Here is a 20,226-nt window from a genome sequence, read left to right as displayed (position 1 = left end):
CTCCAAAGCTGCAGCTGGTTTGGTTCTGCTCATGCAGAAAAGGATATAACCTTGCATAACATAGGAAATGAACGGTTGAGAGAGAAGCCAAATTCAATTTCAGTCAGATATGTTGAGGCTAAGCCCATGATCTATGGGAGCAGGGGAGCGAGCCGCATGCATGTGGAAAGGGGCACACTCAGCAGTCTATTAATCACGGCCGCCCGCCTGGCGCTGCTGCCACCGCCGGTGCCACCGCGCCAGCGCCGATCCTTCGACGGGCTGGAGAGCAGCCAAGCACTCCAGAAGTTAACCTCTTAAAGACCTGGAGCTGCTTTCTGTTGAATAAATGTAATTTTGTGGTCAGAAATAAATGCTTGTGATGTAGCAGGAGCTTTGAAAACAACAGCGAGCCAAAGCTATTACAAATTGCTCCGTGTTGTGGAAGTCAACAGCATATATCAAAACTCCGAGTGTACGACAAATTGATTTCGGCCCAGAGCTCTGCAGCTATTCAATAAAAGTCCTATTAAGCCATTGTATGTAATGAACAATCCAGAGCAAATCTAATATTTTCAGCAGATAATGATTTTTACCATCCTCTCGGTAACCATTGCTAGCGTTCTTGGATGTGTATAACGCGGACCTACACGTGGTGGGCCTGCCTCGACTGTCACTTGCCTCTCTGCCGGAGCTTCCATGCCAGGCAGCCCTGAGCATAGGTTCCCGAAGGGTGCAGCAGCAGACCCCACTGCCGAAGAAGGGCACGGAGGGTTCCGGTGTCCGGTGTTCTGGTGCACAGACGGTGCCTGGGAAATGCTCATTCATTTGAAATGAACTGAATTGAAATGGAGGGGAAAGCAAGCTCAAAGTGCTCTAGAATCAATTAGTAAAATGATATGTTGGAAGAGTTGACCTAAGGCTCTAAAGACCAGAGGGTCACAGGTAAGGAATTCAATGTCCCACGTGACAAAGGGATGTTCCAGTGCCCAGAGGAGCCCCAGGACTTGCCCATTGCACTTCTGCTCCTTGACAGCTCAGGAAACAGGTCCTGTAAAAGGGAACCACACTCACGGAGCCACCAAAGTGATCCTGTGGCCAGCTGAATGGGATCACCTCAGTAGGGGCCACCCCGCCCTCCATGGCTGCTCAACTACTGTGGCCAGGCCGTGACCCTGGTCACACTGAATCGTGTCCCACTCTCATGTCCATGAGCTCTGGAGAACAGGGTTTACTCATTCATTCTTTCCTTCAGTATTTACTGAACATTTACTGTGTGCCGGGCTAGACCTGAACTAGACCCTGGCATATGGTAATGAGTAATTAATGCAGACACTGCTTTTGAGCAGGATCCATGTCCCCTTGTGGCACATAGCAGATCCTCAGTAAAGGATAGGGATGGAAGGGTGGATGGGTGGATGGATGCATGGGTGGATTGGATGGATGGATGGATGGATGGATGGATGGATGGATGGATGGATGGATGGATTGGATGGATGGATGCATGCATGGATGGATGGATGCATGGGTGGGTAAGTGGATTGGATGGATGGATGGATGGATGGATGGATGGATGGATGGATTGGATGGGTGGATTGGATGGATGGATGGATTGGATGGGTGGATTGGATGGATGGATTGGATGGATGGGTAGATAGATAGAGACCCTCAGTGTATAAATCAAAACCATTCTCTGTCTATAAAAAAGGCTCTATTCTGTCTACTTACACCCCCAGCCCCATTCATGGAATCATTTGATACCAGGAGTCACTTTTGCCATGAAGGCAGGAGCACTGGATCTAGACTTACAAGCATAGGTTTGAGGCCTGACTTGCCTCAAGTCAGTGACCTTGACCTTCACCAAGTCAGCTGACCTCTCAGTGCCTCTTTTTCCTCATGATAAATGTGAGGGTTTTGTGGAATAGATTTAAATGAGGATTAGAAGTAGTATTTGTCTATAAGACTAGACTGACGCTAATAGGTTTTTTTCCTAGACTAAAATTATTCAACTTGTAATGTTCAGTCATATAGTATTTATTTGAATACTGTGGAATTTAAATTACTGAGGTATTTTATTTTCTGCAGATCTCTCTTCCCATGGAAAAAACTCAATCTGGATGTTAGTTAGGTTTTACTAATGTTCCATCAATTTAATGCAGTAATTCCTTAAATGAAACTGACACCAAGGACCAGATGGTCAAAAGGAGGATTGTGAACGTATGTGCGTGACTCCGGGGGAGGGAGTACAGGGACACTGGTAATTGCTGAGGACCCGGAGAAGTTTTTTTGCTTCCATGTGGATAGCCCACATTCCATCTCTCCCCCTATCTGTGTCAGGCTGCACCGCTGCTCTCTCTGCTCATAACTATTTCAACAGCATTTTATGTCTACACATCACCACTTCCATGACCTCACTCAGCCTTCCCATCACTGTGCTGGGGACATTTTTCACCAACAAGTGACCTGGCAGGAGGGTGGTTGTGAGTGTGAGGTACAGAGTGGAAGTGAGGTCTGTGGCCCCCCAGCTCCAGGCTTTTGGCTTCCTCGATCCTTGTTATGTCCAACCAGATGCCGCCTTCTTGTCACTACATACTCACCACCTCCAGCATATGTTCCCAGATGGAAGGAGGCCACCCCGCAGTAGCATTCAGTCACATGCTCACTAGCCACCTGCACAGACAAGTCTCGAAACAACCCTTGAGATCAGAAGTGGACTGAGCAGGGTCATGGGTTGCAACTCAGAGGTTTAGATTCGGCCAAATACTTACTCCACTCGCCCTGTGGAAAGGACATGACCACTGTTAATTTAAAAAAAAAGAAAAAAATCCAGGCTCAGTGTCCATTTCATCAGTGCCCCTCTAAGTACAACTTCCAGAGCTTTCTAAGTGGCCAGCCAGGAGGAGACAGCCTGGCCGGGTGGGCCAGCAGCCTCCCAGCTCCAGTCCTCACCAGGGAACAGAACAGGACTTGCCCCCTTGTTCTGCTCGGGGCTGCTCCCTCCTCAGGCCATCGGTGAGGACTCAGAGTGGCAGGACTGGGGGTGAAGGGCAGTGCTAGCAAAGCCTTCCAGCAGGAAATGGAGACTAAGCTGGAGAGCAGGTTCCTCTGAAACACGATGGACTCTGAGCGTAGCCCTTGGGGGAGAGGAAGGAGAACGTCTCTTCGGCTCCAGCTGTGTGCACAAACTTCACCTCTGTCATCTCGTTTAATCTGCACAGCAGCTCAGCCCCGAGAGCCTTTACGATCACCTCTGTAGAAAGGATAAAATGGGCCCAGAGAACTCAAGTCACTTGCCTGAAGCCACACAGCTCATCAGCCTTAGAGCTGAGACTTGAACTCCAACATCTGACTCAAAAGTCTGAAAACATGAAAAATATCTTGAAATTGCTTCAGAAGTAGAAGAGGACTCTTCCTGTGAGCTTACATCTTCTTTTCCAGCATAATAAGAAGAGAGAAACCTGCTGACTTATAGTATGAACACGAAAAGGAAAGAGACTAGTTTCTAGGGCTGTTACAGAAGGAGCCTAGGGGCCTACCTGGGACAGAGCTGTGCTCCCCAGGGAGCCCCTCCAGCTCCTGGTTCAGACCCCACCGCCCCAGCCCCATTCTTCCTCATGTCTGAGACCTTTGGTGTTTGGGGACTTGGGAGAGCAAATCTGACCCGGAGACACAGGGCCTGGCCTCCTCCCCGGGTAAACTCTGAGTGTGTGTTTTCTTGCAAAACAGTAGACTGGTGCCTCTGCCCTCAGCACACAGCTGCGTCCTGCAGTGGGCACAGGGCGCTCAGAGGCCTGCTGAGAGTACTTCCTGGCATCCATGTTAGGCTTGGCACCTCTAGGGATGTGGAAGCAGACTCGGTGTGAGGGGCACATACACTGCTCCTTCCTCCATCACTCTCCTGGCGTCTCTCCAGTGTCCCTCCCACCCCTCTGGTGGCTCCTTCCTAGAGAGGCAGTTTAGAGTAGCAGAGAAAACCAGACAGAAAAATCACAGGCTTTGAGACCACGCAAATCTAGATTTGCATCCTGACATCCTCATTTACCAGTGTGACCTTGAATGAGTCATTGTAGCTTCTCTGTCTCATAATGAAAAGTCTGCCCTGTAGAGTAGAGATGTCATATGTATATATTTGAAGATCATGCAACTGTACATGAATCGGTAATTACCTCAAAATAAAATATTAAAAATTAAAGATGCTGTAAAAGCAGTGCTGGATGGTAGTTCTAGTTGGAGCTCTGAAATACCGGTTCTCCCCCCAGGAATCAGCCCCAGCGTTCGGGGGTCCTCACTACACATCTCTCCATCCATGTTCCCTGAGTAATCTCCTCTGGGCCACTTGGGGGCCGAGGTTCCAGACCTTTGTCTCAGGCCTAGGTCCCCCCTGGAGCTCTTCCTTTTGGGCCTTTTACAAGCCTGAAACCTTCATCCACCCCCGTACACGCTCACCTCTGCATTCCCCATCTCGGGAGGTAACCAGCCCCCAGCCATGCTGGCCAGAACTCTGGGAGGATCCACATCTACCTTCAAACCCTGTGAATTCTGCTTCTCTCACCTCACTCCAATTGGCTCCCTCCTGCCCAACACACAGCTTCCTCCATCTTTCCTGGACTGTCACTCCCACTCCCTCAGGGACTCTCAACCTCCCGTGGACTTGCCTTCCCATCCAGTGATCACTTCATGTCACTCCTGACTGACGTTCTCAGGGATGCCCAGTACCTTTCTGCATAAAGCTGCTGCCCCCTGGCCTAGCTTCCCCCCACCCGCCGCATCCGGCCTCTGCCTGCTCCTTGGCCTCCTGTGTCCCTGCTCGGCTCGCCTGCTCCAGGCACAACAGACGTGCATTTCTCTGAACAGTCCCATTTCAGCAGCCTCCTGGCTTTGCTGAGGCTCCCCACCCACCCAAAGCCCCTGCCCCACCCCTCCCACCACGAAGGAAGCTCATCTCCTGTCATCTTGAAAACTCACCTTAAGTGTGCAAAGCACAAGATGCAGAACAGTATCTATAATATTCTACCATTTGTGTTTTGTTTTTAAAAAAGAAAGACATTGTGTGTATACAGATGATTATAAATGCATAAAATATTTCTGAATAGATACACAAGAGAATCTTTGCCTGTGGGCCAAGCAGCTGGGTGGACATGGATGGAAAGGAGACCTACTTTTCACTGTATACTTACCCTTTGTGTGTGTGTGTGTGGGGGGAGCTATTTTCTTTTTACAATTAAATGGTTTTTAGTATATTCACAAAGTTGCACAACTATCACCACTGTCTAATTCCAGAATATTTTCATTACGTCGCATAGAAACCCCAAACCCATTAGGAGTCACTCCCATTCACCCCACCGCAGACCTTCGCAACCACTGATCTACTTACTTTCTATCTCTATAGATTTGACCATTCTCAACATTTTAAATGAAATAACACACTATATGGTCTTTTGTGACTGACTTCTTTCACTTAGCTATTTGTTTTCAATATTTATGGATGTTGTAGCATACATATATCAGTACTTCATTCCTTTTTGTGGCTGAAAAATAATCCATAGTATAGCTATGCCACGTTTTATTTATCCACTATCAGTTGATGTCCATGTGGGTTTTTGCTACCTTTTGACTATTGTAAACAATGCTGCTGTGAACATTCATGTACAATTGTATGCCCAGATATACGTTTCTGCTTTTCTTGGGTGTGTACCTGTGAGTGGAATTGCTGGGTAATATGGTAATATGTTTAACATTTTGAGGAACTGCCAAACTGTTTTCCACAGTGACTGTATCATTTTGCATTTCTGTCAGAAGTGTATGTGAGGGTTCCATTTCCAGTTTCTATACATCCTGTCTAACACTTACCATTATCTGCCTTTTTGATAATAGCCATCTTAGTGGGGGTAAAGTGGTATTTCCTTGTGGTTTGGGTTTGCATTTCCCTAATGACCATTGATGCTGAGCATCTTTTCCTGTGCTTATTGGCCATTTGTCTATCTTCTTTTGAGAAATGTGTATTCAGATCCTTGGTCCGTTTTTTAATTCAGTTGTCCTTTTGTTGTTCAGTTGCAAGAGATCTTTATGTATTCTGAATACTAATCCCTTATCAGATACATGATGTGTAAAAATTTTCTTCCATTCTGTGGATTATCTTTTTGTTTTCTTGATGGTGTCCTTTGAAGCACAAAAGTTTTAAATTCTATGAAATCCAATTTATCTATTTTTTCTTTGGTTGTTTATGCTTTTGGTGTCATAGCTAAGGTAAAAAAGATTTATACCTGTGTTCCCTTTTAAGAGTTTTGTAGTTTTAGCTTTTACATTTTGGTCTTTGATTCATTTTGAGGTAATTTTTATATATGGTATGAGGTAGGGTTCCATCCATATTCTTTTGCATGTGGATAACCAGTTGTCCCACCCAGCATCATCTGTTGAAAGATTGCTCTCTCCCTCCAACCCCTGCCATTGAATTATGTTTTTACCCTTGTCAAAAAGCAGTTTGCCACAAAATACAAAAAGGAAAAAACAGGGCCGGCCGAGTGGCGCGTTGGTTAAGAGCTGGCTTGGGACGCCAGCTCTGATCAGGAAGGCCCCGGGTCGGATCCCACATGAGGGCCAGTGACACTGCCCTCTACAGCTAAGATGGTGAACAACAGCTCGACCTGGAGCTGGGCTGCCTTGAGTCGCCAGCCACGGTGTAGGCTGCAGCCCCTGCTGCAGTGGGCTGCCATAAGCTGTGTGGCCGGCAGCCAGCGTGAGCTACCAAGAGCCACTGTGAGCGGCCGTCCAGTGACCGGGCGACTGATCTGCCTCACCCGGGAAGAGCGCAATGATAATACCAACATGGGCCAGTGAAGCAACGTCCTCCACAGCTAGACTGAAGAACAAAAGGACAGCAACTTGTCTGTTCCCCTTCCCCCGATTCCCCAGCACTGTTCGCCTCCCCCAATTCCCCAATAAAATCTTTCAAAAAAAGGGAAAAACAAACCAGTTAACCATAATGTGAGGATTTGTTTCTGGATTCTCTATCCCACTGATCTCTATGTCTGTCCTTAACACCAGTGCCGCACAGCCTCGGTTCATGGAGCTTTGTACTAAGTTTTGAGATTGGAAAGCAGGAGTCCTTCAACTTTGTTTTTCTTTTTCAAGATTGTTTTGGCTATTTTGGATCCCTTGCATTTCCATATGAATCTTAGGATCAACTTCTCAGTTTCTGCAATGAAGCCATCTGGGATCTGGATAGGAATTGCACTGACTCTGTAGATCAGTTTGGGATTTTTGCCATCTTAACAATATTAAGTCTTCCAATCCATGAACATTTTTAAATTTCACTCTCAGATGGTTTATGACTAGTGTATATGAAGACAGTTGATGTTTGTTTATTAATCTTGTATTGTGCAGCTTTGCTGAATGTAGTATATGTTTTTATACCTTTAAATTTTTCTACTCTATACATATATTATCTGTTCACAAAAAAATAGTGTGTTAAAAATTCCAGGTAGGTGTACATCCTCTGGGAAGCTTTCCCCACAGTTCCGCTGTGGTTTACTGGTGGGGGGATGGAGGAATGCACCGCCCATCCTGAGCCCTCTGGGAGTGAAAATAGAAGGCTCTAGATAGGGCAGCACACCACCATGCACATTTTAACCACTCTTTAAATGATTTTATTGACCAGATGATGGAATGAATAAACTACTAAGTGAGACAGGCAGCTAGCACATTCCACCTCTGAAGTGCAGAGGGGTTTTCCTTCTGTTTAGCTGTGATCTGCCTTCCTGTAGCTTCTACCTGTTGGTTCTGGGGTTTTTTGAGAGAGAAGATAGTAATCCATCTTCCCCACAACAGCCCTTTAGATATATCTTGACAGCCAGAATGTCAGTTGTACATGAAAGGGCTTTGTCAATTGTAAAGGAAGGTAGAAATGCTTGTTGCTGTTTTCTTGTCTTTACTGTTATTGTCATACTGTCCACTGCCACAGACCTTCTCTCCATGACCTCACATCCTCCTCTCCCCACTCATTTTTCATGGCACCATCTTCTTCTGGGCTTCTCCAGTTTCCTTTTCTTAGGAACTTTGGGGGTGGGGGGTAGTTACGGAATCTTTCCATCAGTGTCCATAAGACACAGTTTTGTGTCATTGCCCAGGTCTACATTGCGTTGTTTTTATAGCCATAGCTTCCTGTGGGATTTGTCCACCCTGCTTTGAGCACTATAGGGATTTCCAGTAAGTCCTGCGATGGGGAGTGTCATGCATGTAATTCTTCCCAACTCAACTCCATCTGGGTGTCGGAAGTCATGAACGTGACCTTGAGAAACAAAGCTGGTGGTAGCGGTGGGCTTCCCTGCTCGTTTCCAGCCCCTCTTCTCTCCACATCTCTCCAGAGGTGACCAGGGTGCTGCAAGAGGGGCTCCCTCCATGCCAGGTCCTCTCTGGTCTCCCCATAGAACTCTTAACAGCAATGGCAGGACTAGTTCTTGCCAAACGTTAAGTAAATGTGTACCTAGAGGAGAATTACTGGGCTCTGTCTGCTATGGTGATCTCTCTTCAGAAAACACGTCTGTTCCTTTTGCATGGCTGTGTTCAGTTAAAGTTAGAACTCCGAAGCTGTGGCTGCAGACGCATCTGGTTTGGACAGGACCTTGGTCATTGTCTGTTGACTCCTGGTATTCCACGTGACTCTTCAAATCAATTTTGCTCTTGAAAGAGTTCTGCACGCAGAGGTGGATTGAGACAAAACTCTTCTCTCGTTTCCCTAGAGCTCTTGCTGATCCTTATTGGCCTATAGTCCAGCAGAGCACATCGATTTGAAAATTCTGTTAGTGGGATGTGTTTATTTCTAAATCATTAGCTTGTAAATTCCTGGGGTCTGGGCTAGTGGGTTATTTCTGAGCACACCGTTGTCACCATGGTGTCTTAAATGTTGTGTAAGTGTCTTCGTCCCCTAAGACTTGAAGCATTTTGGCTTTCTGCTTGGTTGAATAGCAAAGGGGGACAACCTGTGGTACAGTGGGAAGAAAATGCTGGATTTCTATTTCGTGGGGAAGTTACTGACGTTCAGTCGATTTCTGTGCACTCGAGACCATATCTTATACTTAATGTGGGAGATTCTCACATTTCATTTTCATAATACCTCAGCAAGGAGGGAGGTATTCACCAAACCAATGAAGAAACCAAGGTGTACAGAGTTTAAGTAACCCACCTCCAGGTCGTTCAGCAAGCATGCACCAGGTCTGGTTGCAAACCCGACTGTGTGCCTTCAAAGCACACATTCTTTCCACCAACCACATGGCCTCCGGTCCCATGCCCAGCCCCAGTCCCAGTGCACTGTGTTGGGGTGTCATCATATCCTTGGTTGGAGTGGGGTTGCTTAGAGGCCAGGTTCTGAGTGACTTGGTAAGGTTTTGCATCCGAGAAGTGGCGCTGCCAATATGGCAGCTCCTTTACCATTTACAGCAACCAAGATTTATTCTCCCCATTTGGCAGACAAAGAAACTGAGCAACACAGAGGTTAATTCGGTGGCTGAGGTACTGTATGTATGTTCGAGCTGGAGCTGGGACTCAACCCTGCTCTTCCAACACCATATCCAAGCTCTTGGCCCCAGGTGGCACTGCTTGCGCACCTTTGCCTGGTGAGGCCCAGGTGGCACTCTGGAAAGATGAGCCTTTCCATTTCAAAGCACACAGCACTGGGCAAGCATCAGGACCAGTCTTTCTGTTTCATACCTTTGGGGTGATCCCCTGGGCCTCTGTAAAAGCCCGTGCTTTTGTCTGTATCTGCCTCACAGCTGGTGTGACAAGGCACCCTGTGTGTGGCCTGGTGGGGAGGACCAGCTGGGCAGCACTGGGGTGCCTACAGCAGCCCACTTGGTGTACCCCGGCGTGCAGAGGAATAGCATCCTTTCCCTGCTGAGCTAAGTGTGCAGCAGTTGTGGCACACAGACGGAGGCCACCATCAGGGAGGTTTTGGAGTCCCCCAGTGTACAAGCAGAGCATTCATTGTAATAATAGCAGCTGCGAGAGTGTTCGGTACCCACCAAATGCTAGGCCCAGTGGTAGGCACTTTGCACACATGCCTTTTTAATACAGTGGTCACCCCTATCCACAGTTTCACTTTCCATGGTTTCATTACCCGAGGTCAGCCACAGCCCAGAAATATTAAATGTTAAAGTCCAGAAATAAATAATTTGTCGGTTTTAAATTTTGAGCCATTCTGAGTAGCGTGATGAAATCTCGCACCATCCTATTCCATCCCACCCGGGACGTAGACCTCCCCTGTGTCCAGCATCTCCACGCCTGTTAGTCAGTAGCCATTTTGGGCATTAGATCAACTGTTGTAGTATCTCGGTAGCTGTGTTCAGGTTATCCTTATTTTACTTAACACATCACATAACTTTTATTATAGTACATTGTTATAGTTCTACTTTATTATTACTTATTGTTGTTAATCTCTTACTATGCTTAATTCATAAACTCTATCATAGGTATGTCTGTTAAGGAGAAACAGTATATATAGAGTTCGGTACTATCCATGGTTTCAGGCATCCACTGGGGTCTTGGGACATATCCTCCGAGGATAAGGGTGTGGACTGTACTTACTTAAAGCCCATGAAGAGGTCTTCCTTTCCCCACTTTGGAGATGGCCTCACCTGGCTAGTTCATCTCCAGCCTCGGAGCCCTCCCTCCTCTTGCCCCTGCTGACGCTGCCTCACCAGGGCTCCTTGTTCTGCCGAGAGCGGTGTGCTCTTCCTAAACCAGATCAGAGCCTAGCTGTCATGACTTCCCACTTTTTAGACGAGACTACACTCTGGTGAGTAGTAAAAGCTTTTCTTAAAGCTTTTAATTGTAGGAGACTGCCTTCTCCACTCTGATCTTCCAAAGTGATCAATGCTGCAGAATTCAACAGCGAGTTTCAAGGAATCCCTTAGCCTGTGCAGCCCTTTCCGCCTGGAATCCACCCTCGTTCATTCACAGACACTTCCCAGGCGGCCTCCTGCGCTAGTTAAGACCTGGGTACTGGGGTAGAGAGAGGAAGGTGCCTGCCCCAGCCTGGGACAGACCACAGGGTGGTGGAGAGGAAGCTCACAGACGCGAGTCATCATCACACAGTGTGGGAAGTGGCAGAGAGGGGTTTAGAGCTCAGGTGGCACAAGGACCAAGTGACCAGTGGTGGCTGGGGAAGTCCGGAGGACCCCATGAGGAGGTGTCACCTAGACTGACTTGTGACAGGAGAACTGGGGCAAAGGGCATTCTAGGCAGAGGATATGGGGTGTGAAGCCCTGGAGGCGTGAGGGGCATGATGTGCTGAGGGGACCGAAGCTTGCTGAGGAGAAGCATGATTGGGCAGGGTAAGCAAGGGCTGTGTGGGGAAGGGTCCTGGAACTCGAGCCTGCGGATGTGGGTTTGCAGTCTGGGAGTGAGGAGAAGCCACAGGGCATGGTGGCCACATGTTCTCTCTGGGCTCTAGGACAATTACCCAGGGCCACTGTCATGCCCCATGGAAAGGCGACAGTTAGGGAAACCCGGTAGGTACTGGTCTGCAGTGACCAAACTGGAAACACTGGGTAGCTTCAATTCAGGCTGAAGCGTCAAAGGAGGGAAAGCCTGACATCAGTGGGGCGGGAAAGCACCCACATGGAAGGTGCCGTGATACCACAAGCTGTGTGGCCATGGGTAGAGATGTACAGTGCCTCCTACAGGGATGATGGACAGAGATTGGGAGCAATAAGTTGACGTAGCACACGACTCCCAAAATGCCATAGCACAACCCTGTTGGCACCCAAACGGCTGGGTCCTTTCTTACCCCTTCTAAATCATAGGGATCTCAGTTGATTTTTATGAACTTGGTCTCCAAACATGGCCTCTCAGTTTTCATACTACTGTAAGCAAATATTGATTGTCTGAGATTTAGTACCTTTCTATAGACCTTTTTTTTTTTTAAATTTAATTGGTATTACAGAAAACACAAACTCAGCATTATAAAGTGATGTTGCTGGAGAGGTAACTGTTGGATCCAGGAAACTCGCCGTAGAAGCCCCTGGGCATCTTGCTGGAGTGAGGACACAGCTCACTGCAGAGAGAGTGCTGTCAGGTGTGAGCAGTGGGAAAAGATGGTTCCAGTGCGCTTACTGCAGCCAAGTGGCTGTCATCATATCAGCACGTGAAACAAATGCTTACTAACAAGCCGCTCTTTACATATTAAGCATTTTCATAAAGATTTAAAACTGGATACCTCAACCATTTGCTCACCTATGTGGATAAAACAGTTGACCAATTTAGATAAATTTTCATTCACACAATAAAAATGTATTAAACAACTACCTACGTTCTAGTCTTTGGGAAGGAAGGCAGCTGAGTCGAAAGCATAGTTTGGTCTTTCAAGGAATTTAGGATCTCCCAAGGGAGCCTAGCTGCAGTGCTGGAACAGCCCCATATGGTGATGGGAGCGGCTGCAGCAGGGAGATGGATCAGCCTAGCCTCCAGGATCAGAGAACATTCCTAGGAGGCGCCTTCCAGGCTGTGCGGAAATTGCTCATGTATTCAGGGAATAGGGAGTAACTGGGTGGGGCTGGAGTGTGAGGCGTGGCAGGAGGGGAGGCTGATCCCTGGAGCAGAACAGGTTTTACCCTGGGCCAGGGCCTGAGCAGTCAGTTTCTCCAGTCTGCCCCAGTCCTGCCACCTGTCCTTGCCCTTCCTCAAAATGGCTGTAAGGGGGTGGGGATGGCAGGCAGACTCTCTACCTCAGGCTGAATGTCGAATTTCAGTTCCTGCTTTTAACCCTCTGTGCCTTAAGACCTCACCCCAGACCTTTTCTCATTCGCACATCTCCCCTCGTGTGAGGGGCCGCCATGCCGAGCGAGCCCTGGCTCACCATCTGAAAGGCTGGCGCACACGGGCCTGAACACCTACGGCAGGCAGGCGTGGAGGGCACGGAGATGAGGGTGACAGTCTTTCCTCCTAACTCACAGAATGATAAGGGGGACAGACAGGGCCCTGCTTCCAGGGCTGTAGCTGTGGGCCCCTGGCAGAAAGCTCTTGAATATGACAAATTCATTGTTGTGCAGCCCGGCCCTGTCTGCGCACTGAGCGCCTTATTCACACAAGCTCATCTAACCACCCATCCGTGGGAGGCAGGCTCTCTCACTTCCTTGTACAGTGAAGTCCGATCAGCCTGGCTCTAGAGTCCACCTTCCCCCGTCCAAACTCAGAACCCCACCTGCGGGAGGGAACCCGACACACACATTCTTGGGGGAAGTGGGGCTCACACTGAGCATCACAGCACAGGTGGGTCTTCAGCAGGCAGAGATGCTAGTGCAGGGCATTCAGGTAAGCAGACACGTAGAAATAGGATGTCCTGGCAGCAGCAAGGGAAAGCCCACCACAAAGAGGGAGCTGGCAGACCATAGACCAAAACACAAACTCCAGGCCAGGGCCTGGACAAGGGCACTGGCCGTGGGGCGGAGTCAAAGCAGTGAACAAGCATAGAAAGTATCAGAACTCCCGGAATCAATAAATTCTTCCGGGTTTGAAAATTTTACAAGGGAGGTGGGGGTCCTCATCAAGTAGAAACAGCCACGCATGGAGTACTCATCACCTCTCCTAAGAAACCTCATTGTCCTGTTGTTTTAACAGATAAAAACTCATTGGCCTGACTTTGTTCTTTCAGGACTGGGTTTGAATTTTCTTGCATGAGTGGATAAAGGGAACAGGAAGAGGGCTCAGAAGCATGGTCCCTATTAGTTTGCTAGGGCTGCTCCAACAAAGTACCACAAAGTGAGTGACTTAAACAGCAGACATTAATGTCTCTCAGTTCTGGGGACCAGAAGGCCAATATCAAGGTCAAGGTGTTGACCTTCTGAGGACTGTGAAAGAGAATTTGCCCCAGGTCTCTCCCCTGATTTCTGGAGGTTTTCTGGTGATCTTTGACGGTCCTTGGCTTGTGGACACACCACCCCGATCTCTGCCTTCATGTTCAGGTAGAGGTCACCCTGTGCGGGTGATTGTCTCTGTGTCTAAATTTCCTTTTTTCATAAGGACGCAGTCATATTGGATTAGAGTTCACCCTAGTGACCTCATCTTAGCTTGATCACCTGCACAGACCCTATTTCCAAATAAGGTCACATTCATAGGTATTGGGGGTTAGGACTTGAGCATCTTTGGGGGCGGCAGACACAATTCAAATGAGCTGTGTGGATGACCAATCCCCATCTTCATGTCCCCTTCAACAGCGCAAACAGGAGACTGAAGGTGGCATTTTAGGAGCCTGCTAGATCCCATCTTTGCCCACCACAGAGACAGTCACCCTCTGTGCGGTCAGTCAGAATACCCAGGAAGCGAGGGTCTCTGTGGGTATCGAGAGGGATGGAGAGCAGCCAAGGCATCTGCCCTGCTTTCTGGGCAGACTGCCCCCCATGGGCATGCACTCTCAGGTGGCACGCAGGAAGTGTTCCAGACACCTGGAAAGGCAACTCCGAACCCATTATTACTCAAAACATCTATTGTAAAAGATTTATGAAACAAAGCACAATATGAAATTTTATGTATGGTTTGATTTCAAATATACATACACACACATTTTTAACAGCTTTGAGATGCTGAGATACTCACATACCATATAATCCACCCATTTAAAGTCTGCAGTTCATTGACTTTTACTGTAGTCACTAAATTATGCAATCATCATCACAATAATTGTAAGATATTTCACCACCCCAAAAAGGAACCCTCTACCCCTTAGCTGTTGTCCTCCAAACCCCATCCTCTCTGTCCCCAGTTCTAGACAACCACAAATCTACCTGCTGTCTCTACAGCTTCCCTATATGCCTACATTTCATTCAACCATATAGTTTTTAAAGTAGAAGAAAGAATTGAGGGGAACTACAGACCAGACAGAGGGTGACTTCCACCAGTAACTAGCAGAAGTATGATTTTAATTTTCTTCCCGTTATTGTTGATATTTTTCTAATTGTACAATGAGCATGAATTGTAATAATCAGAGGAAAAATATTTATTTTAAAAATAGAGAACTATCTTGTCATATTAAAGTAGCCTTTATGGATTATTCTGAAAGCTTCTCTCTCCAGCACCTAAATCACAACTTATTTTATGGGGGGGTAAAAATGTGTCCAAGTTCCAAACAGCTGACTTCAAATAGCCATTTTGGAGCACAGTTGTTCGAAGTGGAAATGCTTGCATCATACTAATGTGCTCTGCATGGGATTTCCTGAGACCTGGCTCCAGCTCCTCAGGGTCTTCCCACCCCTAATTGGGTGACCTCTGTCAGTCCTCAACAAATTGTGGCTTGTCTCAGGTGAGAGGCCCTGTAATTAAACCATATCCTTTTCCCTCTTTAATAACGTTGGAGATGGAGCGTATAATTCTGTGAGGGGACAGGAGGAATATATAATTTAGTGTCCTTTTCCTGAGCCAGTATGCACCCCGTGCATGTAGCATCTTGTATGCTTTAGGTGTAGAAGCAACCTGGTGTCTCAGCAAGTGTGTTAGGTGAGCAGAATGCCTACTGAGTCCGTCTAACATTCGGAGGCTCTTTGGATGTGCATCCGGCATACTCAGGAGTTCCACATGTCACCTTTCTCTGAATAGCCTTTACCCTGGAGGAAAACTAGCTCAGCTGGGCTAGTTCATGAAGCAAACTGGTCATGGCCACCGGCACGGACACTTGCCTGCTGCCTAAGCTAGAAACCTGGGCATCATCCTTGACTCACCTGGTTCCTCTGTGCCTCACATCGACTTAGTTGGACCTTAATCTCTCTGATTAACCTCCTGTCCTTGATTTTCAGCCCTACTGCCCTACACATTTCTCACCTGGGCGAAGGCAGCAGCCTCTGAATGGGTGCCTCCTTCCTGTCCCCTCCTGTCCTTCCACTCTTACGCCCAGACAGTGAAGGTCGTCTTCCTCCACAAAGGGCACCAACGGCCCACGTGATCTGCCCCCCTCATCTGTCCAGTCTCATCACCCATCACTCTACCCCATGTATCCGTGTTCCCACCCTAACAGACCCCCACATTCTCTGGGGTGCTGCAGCCCCATTCGTGGATTCTGTGAATTCCATGGACAGAACACTAGCGAACATGAGTGCCCTAAAATAGAATGCATAACCAACCGTGTGTGTGGATGTGGGTGTGTCTTTCCAGGAAGGCGGTCCTTGGCTTTCCTAAAATTCTTAAAGAGGATCTGGGAACCCCCAGATTTAAGAACTGTGCTCTGGGTGTTTGAATGTGTTCTTCCCCTTTCGTATGTGTTGAGAATGACTTCATCTCAGAGCATTGCCCCTTTCCTTGTGCGCCCTCAAGGGCTGGGCCCATGTGAATTGTCTGCCATTCGTGTGTTTGTGGACATTTCCTCTAAGAGTTTGGAGGCCCAGCTGTCTGGCATTTACATGGAAAAATCAGACTTCCACTTGTCGTGGGAATTCACTAGATGTGTAATGATTTTTAAATTACCTCTTGACAAATTTTGAGCTCTTTGTTTTGTTTTTTTCTTCCATTCCCTTTCAGATTGATGCACTGAGTAAAAGAAGCAAAGAGGCTGAGGCAGCCTTCTTGAATGTCTACAAAAGATTGATTGATGTCCCAGGTAAGCCCATGCACTGATAACCCACTAGCGGACATTGTGTCTGCAGACTTGGTGGGTTTCAGTCTTATTCTTCTCAGCTTCCCAAAGAGAATTACGCCATCAATGGCAACTTCTCTGTGAAACCAAAGAGTTCTGGGATCGTGAATTTTCCAAAACCCAGACTTTGGATAAGTATGGAAATTAGATGCGCATTTGTTAAAAGTCAATGTATAACCTCCAGTTGTTGCCTTTGGAAATACAGAAACTCAAATCTGTGTCGCTACTTATATATAGCTTTGGTATAAAATGCAGCACGTTTTACGGAGAAGAAATATTGGATTGTCGGAAAAGTCGATGCATTTTTGCAACGAAAAACAGAAAAAAGACGTCATGACTTTTCCAACAACCCAATTGAACTTGTGTGTGTGCTCTTCAGATGTCATGGGTATTTGTGGTTCTGGACTGATTCCACATTCAGGAACAGCCTTAATAGAGCAGTCAGAATGCCTCAATCCCCTCCCAGGTCATTCAGGGAACCAGTGACCTCTGGCCAAGTCTTTCACTTACTTAAGGTTGATAGCCAAGGGCAAATGGTAGCCCGATTACCTACAATCAAGTATGTGGATTTACTGGCGTTACTAGAACTGCTTTAAAAGCAAAGCGGAAACCTGAACTTGTATTCTAATTCGGGTCTACCGGGGGCTTTGCTATCTCCACTGGGAGCTGGGGTTAATAGAGATTACTCAGGGCCTTGCTGTGAAGCCCTCTTCACATTCCGTTTCCTTTCTGGACCTCAGTGTTCTCATTTGTGAAATGGATCAGTGTAGGGGAACAGCCTAGTGACAGAGAATGGTTTTCCTTGTCCTAAACTTTTGTTGTAATAGGAGCTTATCCAGCACTTGGTTCCAAATTCCAGCCTTTGGTTTTCTGCAAGAGTTTGTAACCAAGTAGGGGTTCCCGGAAGACATTGACCGTGGCTCATGAGATGGTGTCTTCACAGCAAATGGATCATTTGATGTCCAGGGCAGCTCTTTCTTGGGCACTGGTAGCTTGGCTGTCCCACTGGCATGATTTTGTGCAAATGCAGGTTTTGTGTTGGTTACTTAGTTGAAAGACTTATTTCATCTTTGTCAAAGACCCAGAGAGCATTTAGCTACTATTTTCTAAATAACCTACACTGTTTTTTAAAAGTCCAGTTTGTACCTAGGTTTCCCATTAGTGAAGTTTCCCAACTAGGCAGCCACTCTAACAAATTGTTGGGGTTTTTTTTCTGCGGTTATTTTCCATCCTAATTTCCCGTAGAAAAAGATGAGACCATGTTTTCTCATCAGTGCCCTCTCTTTGTCTGAGCAGGCCCTATTCATGTACATATATGATTTTTATAGAATTTTCATCATAATATGGGCACATATTTACGTTCTCCTTTTTCCACTTAACAGTATACCATCAGCATTTTTCTCATATTGGTGATAGTCTTTGTAATTACCATTTTGGGCTGAAGAATTAAAGTTTGCAGTTTCAATTTAAGATGGTGGGAGCAAATGTTTGATGTTTTTCCGTAATAATCAAAGTCCATCGGCGTGCCACATAGATCACTTTTACCCACATCCCAGGTATTCCTGTCTTACAAATGCTGTGATCTGACAGATAAAACAAGTTCCTTGAGAAACAGGAGTGGAGCTCGGAGCCACTCTACCCGTGTTTTGAAGTCTGCTTACTGCTCAGATGAAGTAATCCTGTGGCCGAGGCTTACAGTAAGGGCCTGGTCAATAGCCCTGCATTTCCTGACAGTCACACGGCTGGAGGGAGTCAGGGTGCTGTAACTGTCTGTGTGCCTCAGGCTTCAGTCCCGCCAAACCTAGAAACACTGGTGGGGCGCGTTAAGTATTCTGGCTGCAAGAAATAGCAACATACTCTATCTCAAAAAACTGGAGGAAGCTCTTGGGAATAATGAGACAGATATTTTAGCTACATGCCATGTGGCCCAGCTCCAGGAGCCCAGGAGAGCCAACCAACTGCCCCAGGAAGAGGCAGAGCCAGAGTCCCATTGGCCTTAGAGTCTGACACAGAAACCTGGCTGAACCAGTCCCACTCGCCTCCCCTTCTGGAAATTGTATTCATTTCTGGGTTTTCTTGTTTTGTATCTGATGGGCCAACTAGAAAGAAAGCTCCTTGAGGGCAGCTTGGCCTTACTGCTCTGTTCCCAGCAGCTGGGGCAGGGCATGGTGTGTTGAACCACCCAAATCTGTTGACCCAGAGCCGCCTTATCGTCCTCTGCAGCAGAATTCACAAAGGGTCACATTAGTCGCTCCGAAAGCTTGATCTCCATCCATTTCTCACTCCTGAGTGTCAGCTTGCATATTCAGTAGCTTCCTGGACATTCCCCCTCAGATGGCTGACGGGCACCCTGAAACCATCCAGTATGTCCAGAGGAAACCGTCTGGTCTTCCTGAGAGCCTTCTCATAGGGAGCAGCACCGCCTTCTACCCAGCGGCTCAAGCCACCAAGTCCTGGCCTTTCAGCCTCCAGAATGTTCTCAGTTCCATCCACTTCTCTCCATCCCAGTGTCTGCCCTCCACTTCTCCAGTCAGGCCTCTTCTCTCGTGTCGGCAGTATCACGCCGTGAGGCTCATGCTTTCAGGGCTGCCTCCCGCTAACCCACTGTCGGCACTGCCAGCAGGCCGGGCCCCTTCTCAGTTCACCTCCGTCTTACTCTTCCCAGTTTACTTGCTGAGATGGCATTTCCCAGGTCCGGCTCAGGTGTGCTCTTCTCACACACATGCCCCGCTCCCAGCCCCCTGCGTTTCCCTCTGTTATAACTACTTGCTACTCAGCTGTTTGCCTTCCTAGCTGGGTGACTGGGGCAATGCAGTCTTGTCCCTAATTATTTCCCCAGCGTCTACCCCAGTGCCTGCCATGTAGCAGAAACTCCATAGATATTTGTCCAGTGAATAAATAAAGGAGTCCAATTATTTCTTCAAATGCTTTCTGGGGTTTTTTGGTCTCAGGTTCTGATTGCTCACATTGAACCCTACTCCTGAAGCTGACACCTTCCACTGAGGGAGAGCATGCTAGAGCGCTCTAACAACCTAAACGGCAAGAGAACAGAATGTATCTTTGAGTTGGAGTGGTTCATAGCTCTCTGGACTCTCATTTTGCCTTGGTGTCACTCTGTGAAGATTTACCTGCCTGCACAGACATGTATATGACACCTAGCATTCGGGGTGTTCAAGGGAAGAGAAGCACTGGGGTCATCCCAGCCCCTCCCTCTTCTTCATCGTTTACATCCCAAATCCCAAGTAATGTCATTTCTCCTTCCAGAAGCTCCTTTGTGTTAAAGACACTGAATAAATGTTTAAATACATCCTGACGAGTCCTCTGAACAGTTAAAATAGTTAAGACCCTGTGTTTACGTTCTTTTTCATTTGCCACCATACGGCCCCTCATTCCCTAGTCAATTTTACAGTATTTTAAGACGCTTTTATTGTAAGTATGTTGCTACTCTAGCCAAAGCACACTCTCCTTCCACACTGCTGTGACCCTCATTCCCAGGGATTTCTCGGTCAGCGCCTTAGATGTCGTCCCCTGATCATGTTTCAAGAACCATGCTGAGCTGCCGGGATGGAGCAGTGAGCACATCACCTACTTAGTTCCCTGTTCTCGTGGACTGTAGAGCCTGGTGGTCATGTGGG

General features: G+C 47.4%; 1 protein-coding gene across 8 annotated transcripts in view; it reads left to right on the top strand.

Annotated features, from left to right (window-relative positions):
- CUX1 (cut like homeobox 1) overlaps window positions 1-20,226 on the top strand; it is a 376,257-nt gene that overhangs the window by 186,801 nt on the left and 169,230 nt on the right. For all 8 annotated transcript variants that reach the window (XM_019646871.1, XM_019646870.1, XM_019646872.1 and 5 more), the window contains exon 4: window positions 16,477-16,555. In XM_019646871.1, coding sequence (XP_019502416.1) covers window positions 16,477-16,555 — 79 coding nt within the window. The remainder of the gene's footprint in view (window positions 1-16,476; window positions 16,556-20,226) is intronic.

The sequence above is a fragment of the Hipposideros armiger genome, unplaced genomic scaffold, assembly GCF_001890085.2.
Source record: "Hipposideros armiger isolate ML-2016 unplaced genomic scaffold, ASM189008v1 scaffold_107, whole genome shotgun sequence".
In the NCBI taxonomy this organism is placed as follows: Eukaryota; Metazoa; Chordata; class Mammalia; order Chiroptera; family Hipposideridae; genus Hipposideros; species Hipposideros armiger.
This window is presented reverse-complemented; position numbering and strand designations above follow the sequence as displayed.